Source organism: Nomascus leucogenys, chromosome 17, assembly GCF_006542625.1.
Source record: "Nomascus leucogenys isolate Asia chromosome 17, Asia_NLE_v1, whole genome shotgun sequence".
NCBI lineage: Eukaryota > Metazoa > Chordata > Mammalia > Primates > Hylobatidae > Nomascus > Nomascus leucogenys.
In genome coordinates, this window is record NC_044397.1 from 3260613 (window position 1) to 3275125 (window position 14513).

General features: G+C 40.0%; 1 protein-coding gene across 4 annotated transcripts in view; it reads right to left on the minus strand.

Moving 5' to 3' along the window:
- Nucleotides 1-14513, minus strand: part of KIF6 (kinesin family member 6) — a 376916-nt gene that overhangs the window by 330387 nt on the left and 32016 nt on the right. Inside the window, exon 4 of one of the 4 annotated variants that reach the window (XM_012496146.2) lies at nucleotides 10739-12619. The exons of the other annotated variants lie outside the window; for them this stretch is intronic. Coding sequence (XP_012351600.1) covers nucleotides 12514-12619 — 106 coding nt within the window. The 3' untranslated portion in view covers nucleotides 10739-12513. Of the gene's footprint in view, nucleotides 1-10738; nucleotides 12620-14513 lie in introns of those variants that run through there. 4 annotated transcript variants of the gene reach the window in all.

Genomic DNA, 14513 nt, shown 5'->3' on the forward strand with positions numbered 1-14513 from the left:
TACTATCCAGAATGTCCATGTTTCTGAATTGGAGATCAGCCTTACAATCAATGCATAGATAATACACGGCAGGGTTTCTTTTTTTTTTTTTTTTTTTTTTTTTTTTTTTTTTTTTTGAGATGGAGTCTCACTCTGTTGCCCAGGCTGGAGTGCAGTGGTGCAATCTCGGCTCACTGTAACCTCTGTCTCCTGGGTTCAAGCAATTCTCTTGCCTCAGCCTCCTGAGTAGCTGGGACTACAGGCACATGCCACCATGCCTGGCTAATTTTTCGTATTTTTTTAGTAGAGACGGGGTTTCACCATGTTAGCCAGGATGGTCTCAATCTCCTGACCTCGTGATCTGCCCACCTCGGCCTCCCAAAGTGCTGGGATTACAGGTGTGAGCCACCATGCCTGGCTGGCAGGGTTTCTTTTCTTACATGGAAGCTGTTATAACCTAACAGTATATCTTAAAAGTTCTGGCATCTCAAATAAAACAAGTATAGTTAGTGTTTTTGTTTGTTTGTTTTGAGGCAGGGTCTCATGCTGTTGCCCAGGCTGGAGTGCAGTGGTGTGCTCTCAGCTCATTGCAACCTCCACCTCCCAGGTTCAGCAATTCTCATGCCTCAGCCTCCCAAGTAGCTGGGATTACAGGGGCACACCACCACACCTGGCTAATTTTTGTAATTTTAGTAGACACAAAGTTTCACCATGTTGGCCAAGCTGGTTTTGAACTCCTGACCTCAAGGGATCCACTCACCTCAGCCTCCCAAAGTGCTGGGATTACAGGCATGAGCCACCATGCCCAGGTGTATAATTAGTTTTTAATTCAGCAAACTATCAGCTTCTTAAGAGCAGATATGGCACTTTAATATTTGTTAGTAACTCCCGCCGTACCCATCATAGCTCTGGCTTTCAGTGACTATGCAATGACTGGTTTAGATAGGCCTTCAAACAACTTAGAGTTCAATACAACAAACAGGAGAAAATTCACTAATGCATACACGAAACTGTAGAAGGGAAATGCGTCAGCTACCTTTCTCACGCACAGATCGTGGAGGGAGACATGATGGGCTTATCAATGAAGACCTTAATCTAAGAACTAAAAGAGAGAGAATGCAGTTTAACAAGCAGCGAAACAAATACCCCATCCTACTCTGACAACTTGACAAAGACTAGAAATAGGTGGTCATTAAGCCAGCAGCTTTGCTAAAAAGGGCAGTAGAAGATGTAGTAAGTGGTTATAAAAGTAAGGCAATAAGCTAAGGTAGCTACAGAAGTGGTGCTACCATTCCATAAACATGTATTTAAAACCCTTTTTGTCCCATTTTATTAGGCAAAATAGGGAATAGAAGGACTGCGGGTGGGGAATGCAAAAGTGAATAAAACAGTGCTTGTCTTTAGTATGGTCAGTGTACAGGACACAGGCAGATAAATACAATTACAATATGATAAAGGCCATGTATCAACTACTTTGGGTACAAGGAAGAGGGAATAAATGTGTCTGTCTAAGAAAGTTCTTAATAAATGACTTCAAACAGTAATTCCATGCTGAGAAGTTGAGTCTGGGCAAATAAATACATAAAATAAAATAAAAAGTAACTCAAGACATTTTTATACTATAACATTAAGGCAAAATTTTGATGATCCGATTTGAACACAATGACCATTACAATGAAGGAAAGATCTGCATAATATAACCAAGCTGTTTCCATATTTCAGAAGAATACCCAATTAAAAGCAAAAACAAAAAGACCTCCACTTCTCTATTTACAACAAACTGTCAACACCAAATACTTCACTATAGGAACTGTATTCTGTTTTGTTTCATTTTCTGGCCCTTGTTCATGTATATTTTCATGTATAAAAACAGCACCTGAGGATGTAGCTTTTTATGCTACAAAAAGTAGGAGAGAATACTATTTACCTTAATGTTTTAAAAAATAACTCTAGAATCTTTTCTTGTCAACAAATCATAATTGCCTTTTAATTTTTTTCTCTTCCTCAACTACCCCCAATTCTTTCAATACTCAAATCCTTCAGCCAGAAACAAACAAAAAACCCAAAGCCAACATTCCATGTAAAATATCAGAGAGGTTAGAGAAGAGGCAGGAGGTTCACTAGATAGATCTCACTTCTCATTTCAGAGTCAGAACTCTTCCCTTCCCAATTCCACGGAGAAATGGACAATAAGCAGTTTCATCCTTAGTTTCTGTGGACTGGAAATGCAATTTCTGGCCCTGTGACAAATTCCACTATAACAAAGCCAATAGCATGCCCCGTGGAATTCACTATAATGGGATTTTAACTGTATTGGCATTATGTACAAATTCAAAGAAAAGTACATCTTAGGGAATGATGAATGTAGGAAGAACTACATGGGTATGTAGAGTTTGGAAAATTTACCATTTTTTTCTTTCAGAGAAAAAAAATGCTCATCAAGGGGAAATACTGAATTCTGTCAACTTACTCATTCCACAGATATTTATGAATACTTACTACATATCATGTATCAGGCACTGGTCTCACTGCTAGGAATGCAGTAATAAGAAGACAGAAAAGAACCATGTTCTCATGGAACTTATGTATGAATCGGGGAGACAGATAATAAATAAACAAGAAAACGATCAGAAAGCATAAGTACTGTTATGCATCACTAAACACTAGTGATACATTCTGTGAAATCTTTCATTCGGAGATTTAGTCCTTGTGTGAACATCATAGCATGTACTTACACAAATCCAGATGGTTTAGCCTACGACACACCCAGGCTATACGGGCATAGCCTGTTGCTCCTAAGGTACAAACGTGTGCAGGATGTTACTGTGCTGAATACTGTAGGCAACTGTAACACAGAACTAAGCATTTGTGTCTCTAAACATATGTAAATATAGAAAAGGTACAGTAAAAATACAGTATTATAATCTTATGGGATAACTTTTGTATATGTGGTCTGTCAATGATCTAAACGTCCTTATGCAGTGCATAATTGAACTATGAAGAGAATGCAAATAAAGTAATGCACTACAATGTGACTAGATAATTTCTTTTTATTTTTTTTTGAGATAGAGTCTTGCTCTGTTGCCCAGGCTGGAGTGCAGTGGTGCAATCTTGGCTTACTGCAACCTCCACCTCCCGGGTTCAAGCAATTCTCCTGCCTCAGCCTCCTGAGTAGCTGAGATTACAGGCGTGTGCCACCATACCCAGATAATTTTTGTATTTTTAGTAGAGATGGGGTTTCACCATGTTGGTCAGGCTGGTCTCAAACTCCTGACCTTGTGATTCACCCACCTCAGCCTCCCAAAGTGCTGGGATTACAGGCATGAGCCACCATGCCAGCCGAGACTAGATATTTCTTTTTTTTTTTTTTTTTTTTAGACGGAGTCTTGCTCTGTCGCCCAGGCTGGAGTGCAGTGGTGCAATCTCGGCTCACTGCAAGCTCCGCCTCCCTGGTTCACGCCATTCTCCTGCCTCAGCCTCCCGAGTAGCTGGGACTACAGGTGCCCGCCACCACACCCGGCTAATTTTTTGTATTTTTAGTAGAGACGAGGTTTCACCGTGGTCTCAATCTCCTGACCTCGTGATCCGCCTGCCTCGGCCTCCCAAAGTGCTGGGATTACAAGCGTTAGCCACCGCGCCTGGCAAGACTAGATATTTCTAATGCAATTGGGAGGTCAGCAAAGCCTTTCTGAGGAGGTAACAGTAAAACTGAGATCTAAGCGATAAGGAGGAAGGATACTTAGAGATAAGGTAACAGGCCAAAGGGCAAGAACAATCTTGTCTTATTTTAGGAAACAAAAGAAAGCTGCTGAGCCTGGGCAAAGGAAAGGAAGAGGTAAGTCTGAGAGGCTGGTAGAGGCCAGATGGCAGGGTTTTACAAACAAGGTAGAGTCTGAGTTTTATGCAAAGTTTGACAGAGCCTTTATAGCACTTTAAACAGGGGGATGACTGGATATGATCTGCATTTTTAAAAGCTCATTTTGGCTAGTGAGTGGTGACTGGACTATAAGTGGCTAAGAGAGTGAAGGGTTAGAGGATTGCTGCAAAACTGATTAGGGTGGCAGTAATGAAAATGGAGACAAATTGATTGATTCGGGAGATACTTTAGTGTTCAATGGACAGGACCTGCTGAAGGGAGATGAGGAAAAGAGCAAATCAGAATGACTGGGGCCATTTACTAAGAAAAGGATAATTGAGGGAGGATGGATTTGGATAAAGAGGGTCAAGAGTTCCTTAAAATATATCAACTTTTAGATGTTCATAAATACCCAAGTGGAGATGTCAAGAATGTGACTAGATACAGATGTCTGGAGTTCTGGGGAGAGTGCAGAGCTAGAGATACAGATTTGAGAATCAATGACATAAAGATTATATTCAAAGTCATGGAACTGAATGAGATCATAAAGAGATCAAGAAGAGAAGACTTGGTCCAAGGATGGAGCCATCAGTATTAAGGGCTCACGAAGGAGAGGAGGAATAGGCAAAGAAGACAGAAGAACAGCCGAGTGGGTAAGGGAATAGGATAGTGTGTGTCCGTTTGGGTCATCCTCTGGAAATCTGACACCAAGATGGAATTAGATGTACAAGAGAGATATAAAAGAGGAGGAAGCAGGATTAGGTGATGAGAGGTTCAGACCTGGTGTAGATCTGACATCTGTGAAAGGAGACAGGGATAGAAGGATTAGACAGGAAGACTCAGTTCTAAGAAAGACTTGACCTAGTCAAAGGGGAGTTTGGATTCAACATTGCCAATTAGAAGATTCTCATGTAATGAAAGAATGTTGCAATTCTAGTATCCCCATCATGCTCAGTTATTGACTGGGAACACTCCAAGGAAGCCTGGATTGTGTTTCCACTGTGTTCAATCTAGGGGTATGGTAGCTGAAGGCTGCTAGTCAGCTCTTGCCCTGCAGCAGGTACTCATGAAGGCAGACACAGGACACTTCCATAGCCACCACAGTGTAATGTTATGAAAATTAAGAGTAGGCCCAGTGCAGTGGCTCATGCCTCTAATCCTAGCACTTTGGGAGGCCAAGGCAGGTGGTTTGCCTGAAGTCAGGAGTTCAAGACCAGCCTGACCAACATAGAGAAACCCCATCTCTACTAAAAATACAAAAATTACCTGTAAACCTAGCACTTTGGGAGGCCAAGGTGGGTGATCACCTGAGGTTGGGAGTTCGAGGCCAGACTGACCAACATGGAGAAACCCTGTCTTTACTAAAAATACAAAATTAGCTGGGCGTGGTGACACATACCTGTAATCCCAGCCACTCGGCAGGCTGAGGCAAGAGAATCACTTGAACCCGGGAGGCAGAGGTTGCAGTGAGCCGAGATCGCGCCATTGCACTCCAGCCTGGGCAACAAGAGCAAAACTCTGTCTCAAAAAAAAAAAAAAAAAAAACAACAAAAATTAGCTGGGAGTGGTGGCAGGTGCCTGTAATCCCAGCTACTCTGGAGGCTGAGGCAGGAGAATCACTTGAACCTGGGGGACGGAGGTTGCAGTGAGCCGAGATTGGACCACTTCACTCCAGCCTGGGTGTAAGAGTGAAACTTTGTCTCGAAAAAAAAAAAAAAAAAAAAGAAAATTATGAGTAAACAAGTATTTTAAAGAGGAGGAGGAAGAAATTTAGCCCTGTCAAATGCTGCTTAAAGATCAAGTAGGACAAGAATGGGCACATGACCATGCTTTCAGGCAACATGCACATCACTAATGACTCTAACAAGCAAGAGCAGTCTCAGCAGGGCAGAGAAGACAGAAGCCCAGTTGGAGAAAGTCCAGAAATAAATGGGAAGTGAAGTATAGGCAAGAGGACAGACAACTCTTTTCAGGTAGTTTTTGTGTAAAAGGGGAGCACAGAAATGGGAAATAGCTAGAAGGGATGCGAGTAAATGAAGGTCATTGTTTTATTTTAAGAGAGCAGATACTAGAATGTACTGATGAGAATGATCTCATAGAGTTGGAAAAATCAGCGATGCTATGGAAAGAAGAAAACTGCAAGTGCAATATACTTGAGATGGCAAGACAACAAGGCCTTAGGAAGCAAATGGAAGACTGGCCTTTGGCAGAGACAGTAGAGCTCTGACTACAGTAACAGCAGGGAGGCCAAGGAATTAGGTGCAGATGCAGGCTGGCAGATATGATGTGGGAGAATGGGGCTGTACTTGATTGGTTGGGTCTATTTACTCAGCGAAGTATGAGGAAGCTGAAAGTGAGAGCAAGGGAAGGGAAAGTAGGAAGTTTGAGAAGAATCAAATTGGGAAACAGTCATCTCTGACAGTGAGAAGGTGAACATACCAGAGAAGTGAATTAGGACTGTAAGGCTGCACTGAGTGCCCATTTGAAATATGCAGGCATGAGTCTATAGTGAGTTCAATCATCTGAGTTAATATTTTACTCCAGCAATATTCAGCAGCCCAGCCATAGAGATAGAGTAGGTGGATGATCGAGTTTAACCAGAGGAGAAATTTTGCTGAGTATATGACAGGAAAAGAAATGGAAGGCTTAAATGGTGTTTCTTGACCATGGGTCCAACCCCACATGGGGCACAGTAGTTGCCAGCAGACAGAACTGATGGTTGAATGGTCATAGCCCCTCCAACTTTCCAACGCTCTAGAAAAACTTCTACTCCTATTTTCCCCTCTGTTTGGGCAATCTCTTTATTTACTTTTCCTTTGTAGCAAATTAAACTCACAGATACTGAAGTTTTTAATGAATACAATGCAAAAATCTGCTGCATAAATCTACTTTTGTTTTAATTGATTTTTAATGACTTGTTTTGAAATTTTATTCTTTCATAATGAGGGTTGGATTTTAAACCATCTCTGTACATAAATATATCTTCTTATTTGGATGGCAGATGAAAGAGCCTTTTGATGAAAATAAACAAAAGAACTCAACATGACATCTTCTTAAGTCTTTGCCAGGACAATTGAATAAATCATATTTTGTAAGGTGTTTAGCTTAATAGATCTGTCTGGATTTCAAATGTATGTAAAATGCTTTTTTAAACAAAAGGCACTACCACATTGATCTTCTTTTGGCAATTTGCCTTGAAAAACAGATGCAACCAGAATTGCCCCTTTTATTTTAACAAACCTTTGAAAATGCACTTAAAATATACTTTCTCTATGCAAAAACATTTGATGGAAAAGATGCTAATTATGCCAATCACATGGCAAAATGGAAACTTTTTAATAAGCAGCTTTCTCTTATAGTCTTAAAGCTACAGTTTATTTCAGAATAAGTCTTAAATACAACACCAAGGTAAGTAGTTTGAGAAAATATAAATGATTGCTTGTGTTCACAGATTCGATTTTCTGGCCAAATTCCCTAGTTTGGCAGTTTTAGCCCATGGTAGTATCAAATGGGATTCCAGGCAAGCAGAGTGAACTGCAAAGAAACCCTCGCTTTCTCTCATAACCTAACCCCCCACATTAGAAAAAAATGACTGTGAACAAATTTGTCAAAACCAGGACCTTCACTATAGAATAACCACCCAAGACCCAAAGCATAAACAACCACTCATTCTATTGTACTCTTTTTAACAATAAGAACACCTGAATCATTAATGCGTGTTTTTTTCTTCTTTGAGCTCCTAGAAACCAATTGCATTTTTAAAGCTAGTGTATACCTGAGACCAGTATAATTATAGGCTACTCTCTATGACATTTTAATGATCCAAAGATCCCAAAATAAAGAACAGGGCTGGTTTTTTATTTTTAGTATTTTAGCATGAAGAAATGAAGCTACACTTTAGGAGGCTGCTGTGTTGGAAGAAATTTCAGCTGCCAAATAAGTCATCTAGAAGCAGTATTCTGTAGCAACCCAGGATACCTAGAGTCCAGAATCAACATACTGCAGCTGCATTCAATGGCAGCGCCACAACACAAGCACAAGAGGATGGAAAATGTGACCGGTTACACCACAGATGAATATGGAAGACAATGAACAATCAATAATGAGTGGTGAAAGTAGGGGGCAGGGCAGAAGAGGACACATCCCCCAACACAAAGCAGACAACAAAACGATGACTACACCAGTTCTGGGAATGAACGGACAGGACCAAAATTATGTAGAAACTAGGTCATTCTGAGAAATGAATACGAACGCCCAATATCGGGCTCTTAAGAAAAGAAAGAAGCTAAATTTGAGACTTTGAGATTTCATATTTTAAAGAGAATACTTAGTTGTTGGCGAAGAATTGTTCTCTAAAAGGGCTGAAAGTAATAAGTAAAATTTGAACTTCTTATTCCTTAACATCAAAGAACATCATTCTTTCCTTCTTTCCTGGGTAAAAGGGAAAAAATAATCAGCATCTTTTGAAGTATGCAGATGAAAGGGCTAGGTGGGGAAGAATGATAATTTGGGTGATCAACCTTATCTGTCATCAACATGATTAATTTTAATACAGTTTGTTAGCATAAATATTCCTATAGCAACAATGTAATAACTGTGTTATACATAGTATCATACTTAGGTTAAAATCACGTAGGCTGCAGCCAGACTTTCTGGGCTCAAATCCTGGCTTTATCACATATTAGCCACGCAACCTTTGCAGGTCATTGAGTGTAGCTGTGCTGCACTTTCCTTTTCCATAGAATGAGGATAGTTTTCTAGTTGAGAGGATTATTTAATTACTCCACGTAAAGCACTATATCAACAAGGACCCCAATAGGAAATAGAAGGCATACTCCATTCATAGAGGGTCTTGTGACAAAGATGTGTGTGTGTATACAGGGGAACCACAAAGAATAGTGCTGAAACCTGGGGCTAGCAGTAGATTTGCTAACCCCCATAGGCCTGAAAGGTTACTGGAATCCAAAAGGAGTGAGAAAGTTCTACAGAATAGGTGGTCTTGAGAAGGAACCAATCTTCAGTCTGGAGAAACTGCCAATCCAGGGTGACCTTGCAGGGGAGGGGAATGCAAGGGGGAAACATATTTTGAGTTCACTGCCCTCCCCTCTGATCTCCTGCTGGGGTTTCCCATTGGCTGACCCCACTGGGAGGCCAGAGGGCAGGAAGCAGGTTACTGAGCCCACACAGGTCAGCCTACCAGGACAGACAGCAGATGGAGAAGGGAAGACAGGAGATCTCTTCACGGCAGGGCAAATGAAGAGATCCCACTCAAGCACTTCACTGTACGGGGAACCACCTGATGACTAAACATCTTGCTTTTGCCAAATATATATAGCTGTAATGAATGTAATTACATCATATTAATCAGTACCAGTTGTGAGGGTAAATGCACCGAGATAGAAGTTCACATGAATAGAGTCCTATTTTCATTTGATAGATATCAGCCAGGAACTCATTGTTTATTCAATATATTATGGCCCAGAAGAAAAGAATGAGAAAAGAAGTACTACAGGAACGAGTAGTAGCCTTTCTCAGATTTCCCAAGAAGCTGCCACAGTATTTTGTAACCAAGCCAAACCCACAAAGAGAAGTGTGGTAAGGTACACCTCCGAGACATATTCCCCAGAGCCTTGGGCTTGTGCAATAAAAACAAATGGAGAGTCATGAGGAGGAAGTGGAGAACTGTATACAATCTGGCTTTTTATTTATTGTGAATAAAGATGATCTAAGTCTGAAGGATATTCACTGTAGAAAATTCTTAGAAATAGCAACCTGCAATCCACTTTCTTAGCTCAACACTTAGAAATATAATGTCAATCCAGCCTGGGTAGCATAGTGAGACTCCATCTCTATGAAAAATAAAAAGTTAGCCCAGTGTGTGCCACCACATCTGGATAATTTTTTATTTGTAGTCCCAGTTATTCGGGAGGCTAAAGTGGGAGGATCACTGGAGCCCAGGAGTTCGAGGCTGCAGTGAACTATGATTGCATCCCTGCACTCCAGCTTGGTGACAGTGTGAGACACTATCTGCAAAAGAAAGAAAAGACAAGGAAAGAAAAGAAAAGAAAAAAGAGAAAAGAAATATAACAAATATGAAAATATATTAGTTGATTTGAGATTTGATTTAAAAATGCAAAATGCAGCTGGGTGCGGTGGCTCATGCCTGAAATCCCAGCACTTTGGGAGGCCAAATTGCTTGAACCCAGGAGTTCCAGGCAAGCCTGGGCAACATAGTGAAACCCTGTCTCTACAACAAATATGAAAATTAGCTGAGTGTGGTGGTGCGTGCCTGTGGTCCCAGCTACTTAGAAGGCTGATGTGGGAGGATCGCCTGAACCTGGGGAGGCTGAGGCTGCAATGAGCCCTGGTCACACCACTGCACTCCAGCCTGGCTAACAGGGTAAGAACTTTTCTCAAAAAATAGTAATAATCATAACAATAATAAATAAAAATGCAAAATGCAAGAATTAACAAACATCAGGTCAGCCATGAATTCTGCTGTCATATAATTTATTTTGTTTTTTGTTTTTCTTTTTTTTCGGAGGGACGGGGTCTCACTCTGTCACGCAGGCTAGTGTAGTGGCACAAACACGGCTCACTGCATCACTGCAGTCTTGACCTCCTGGACTCAAGGATCCTCCCCACTCAGCCTCCCAAGTAACTGGACCCACAGGCACGCACCACCATGCTCAGCTAATTTTTAAAATTTTTGTAGAGACTGTGTCTTGCTATGTTGCCCAGGCTGGTCTTGAACTCCTGGGCTCAGGCAATCTTTCCACCTCAGCCTCTAAAAGTGCCAGGATTAAAAACTTCAGGTGTGAACCATCGCACCCAGTCAATATAGGTTAACAATAATGTACATTTCAGTATACATTTGGTTATGAAGCCAAACCTAATGAAAGGTGCCATTTTAAATTTTATTTAAAAATCACATTTTTAATTATCTAATTAATTCAAATACAAGAAAGTGTGTGTCATTTGTTAAATAGGGAAAAGTCAAAACATTTCTTGCTATTTATATAATGTGAATATTATTAAATTTTATTAGGATAAACTATATAACATTTACTAATACAGTGATATAAACTAAAATAATGATTCCTTTTATCTGTATGCCAAATGATTACATAATTTAAAACTTCCCGAAGGGAGTTTTCAATAATATATTATAGTGAAAGAGTGAGAGTATCTGAAAGGGTGATAGGCACTGATGCAAAGTAATGATGTCAATGGCACTAGGGAAATAGGAAGAGGACAATTCTGGAAAGTTCCCGCATATGAGGCCTTGAATAAGGAACTTGTACTTCATTCTGCCGACAATAGTAAGTCACTGAAGGAGGGAAAGAGTAGAATTGGGACAATATTCTGAATGATTAACCAGGCAGTGCAAGATGGCCTGGACAGGGAGCATCTAGAGCAGGAGGCTGGGTGGGCAAGCGGGTGGGCAGAAACCTGAATGAGGGCAGTGTAGGGAACAGACAAGCAGGGACAGACAGGAGGGAGAAGGGGAAGGGGAGGGAAAGATGAGGAGGGAATGAGGGAAAGATCCCCCCTGTGGAAGAAGAAGGAACAGGACTTGTTTTTGGCTAGGACAAGAGTAAGGGAGGACTCAAGGTAACCTAGAGTGTCAAGCATAATAAACACTGCTGTGCCACCAACAGGAGAGAGCTCAAGAAGAGTGGCCAATGGGGGACTGCCGGTAAGCTGAGAAACCAGCATGGGGAGAACAGAGCAGGATCCAGATGGAAATGGCTGCAGGCAGAGGAAAATGCAGCCACAGAAGAGGGTCCTCTGCGTAGTTCAGTCCACTGATGGAGATGTGAACTTCAGCAAAGGAAATTTACAGACAAGGTCGCAGGGATAAGGGTTTTACATAGGGTTGTCCAATAAAATACAGTTAAATTTGAATTTCAGAGAAACAATGAATAATTTTATGGGTATGACCCATGCAACATTTGGGACATATTTATACTAAAAATGTGTTCGCCATTTATCTGAAATTCACATTTAACTGGGTGTCCTATATTTTTCATTTCCTAAATCTGGCAACCTTGTTGGTTGGTACTGAATTAGGAGATAAACTTCTGAAAGAAGCAAACTTAGCTGGAAACAAAGCTCCACGTAGTAAGGATAGTAAAGAGAAATATTTCTGAGAGAAGAGGAAAGGAAGAGAGGCTAAGCAAAAAGATAGATGCATTTGAGGTAGCAGAAAGGGAAAAGCTCCCTTATGATAACCTTTCTCAAAAAAAGTCAGTGTCGAAAATGCTCAGTGTGGAGTTAAATTAAGAGCCTAAGGGCAAGTGAATATATAAAAACTTCTGCTCACTTTTGTAAGTTATATTTCTTGCAGGAAGGCCAAAGACCTTGAAGTTCCTTTCAACCCTAGGTTTCTGTGACTCAAGCTTTTCATGTATAAATGTTTCAATGTTTTTTGCTATATAATTTTTTATATTAGTAGAATTTCTATGTATGAAAACAGAACTGTGTTATTTAATGTAGCCATATAAATGACAATCTTATAAAGATTGCTTGGTGGTGATTCCATTAATAAAAAGCAAAATGACTATTTAAGTTTTTATGAGAAAAACATGTTTACATAAGTAAAATGCATAATTAAGAGAAAAGCTATTGTTAGAAGAAAATATTAGCATCAAATGGAACACTGAAAATCTGTCGGTTTAAAACATGCTACTTTGGGGGAAAATACTATATAACTGCACTGGTGCCTCATCCTGAAGACCTTGGGAACTGCAGACTTGCTGGGTTGATCCAGTTCCTGCAGGACTGAGATAGAAAATAAGACAGGAATTCTCACTTCTTACAGTCACCATGTAACGCCGTGGCCAATTTAACAGAATACAGGATACATTTCTATTAAAAAACAAAAACAAACCAAAAGGCACAAACCAAGACTAACATGTGTTAATTAACAATACAAGGGAAAACATTTGGAAGATACTACTCCAGATAAAAACATAGATTTCTTCACTTGAACCTGGGAGGCGGACCTTGCAGTGAGCCGAGATCGCGCCACTGCACTCCAGCCTGGCGACAGAGTGAGACTCCGTTTCAAAACAAAAACAAAAACATAGATTCTTCAGCAGTCAGGAAATAACTCTTTAGTGTTAGAGAAAAAACATAAGTCATTGTCCTCAGAACATCTCAACCTGGTCAATAAAGAACTTGCAAACAAACCTGTCTCCCCTGCCCTGATTCTTCTCATTTCTATCTTCCAATATTTTGGTAGAGCAAAAAACCAACAAAAGCTCAAACTTAAAACTAAAGAAAATCAGCTTTTCTGTGCTCACTTTTAAACAATCACCTAACTTTCCCCAAAGTATATATTGCCATTCTTTTCATAACATGATGGTCACATGGACACACTGTGCAGACTGGTTTTGTTTGAGGTCACTATAATAGATATTCAGAATCATGCACAGGAGGAATTACATGGTGGAAGCTTTGCACTTGTGGCTGGTACTTCTAATCTTAGTTTGATAACATCAGGTAAGTTGCCAAGCACTTTCTCAATAAGCTGAAACTATGATAGAATGATGAAATATATTTATCATATATATATGATAGAAATATCATTGAGATATTTCTGAGCCTCCATTCATTACTTATTTTGTCAAGTAATTTCTAAGGAGAAATATTTTTACCATACTTACACTTTAATAAATTTACTCATGGCTAATTAATATACAACCCTACTGTACTCTTACTGGTCCTTGAAGGATTTGTAATACATGAGAAGAAACAGAAGAGTTATCCTCCATATTTTTTTATTAGAGAAGAGTATACTGTACTTAATGTACAAAGCCTCACTTTTAAAAGTCATATAACAATGCACCTGCTAGTTAGGATAGAAATGAAGTAGCCTCTCAGCATAAAAAATATAACTATCATAAACAACTCTCTTCTATCAATTCCCTTAAGGAAGAACAGATTCACTTAGGTGGTAATGAAAGGGCATATGAGTCACTAGTGGTCACACATGGAATTGGCGTACAGCTGCGCTGCCCAGATCAATGTATGCATATGCCCCTGGGAAGTTGGTACTATGAGAATATCCTCTAGGAGCCACTTTTTTTAGCTCATCTGACTGAGGCCTTAAACAAGGAAAGGAAGAGAGCTATTAAGGGCACCATAGTAGCACAAATCCAGAGATATTAAGACTTTCCTAACTCAAGTCACAAGGTCTTCCAGCTCAATAACTAATGCTTGATGCATATCTTAGGAGATAAAGTGTGAAGGAGAGATGCCTGGCTGCCTCCCAATAGTTATTCTCTCCTTCTCTAGTAACCAAACCCCAGATTTTAATTGGGTACACTGTCACCCAACTAAAAGAATTACATTTCCCTGACTCACTTACAGCTTGGTATTGCCATGTGACTAAGTTATGGCTAATGAGCTCTATGTGGTGTGTGTAACTGTCAATAATTATCTTTAAAAAGGTCCTCAGGGACTACTATGAAGATCTTTATGCATATAAACTAGAAAATCTAGAGAAAATAGATAAATCCTAGAAACACACAATCTCCCATGACTGAAACAGGAAGAAACAGAAATCTTGAAAAGACTAATAACGAGTTCCAAAATGGAATCAGTAATAAAAAAAATCTACCAACCAAAAAGAGTCCTGAGCCAGAAGGATTTATAGGAGAATTTTACCAGA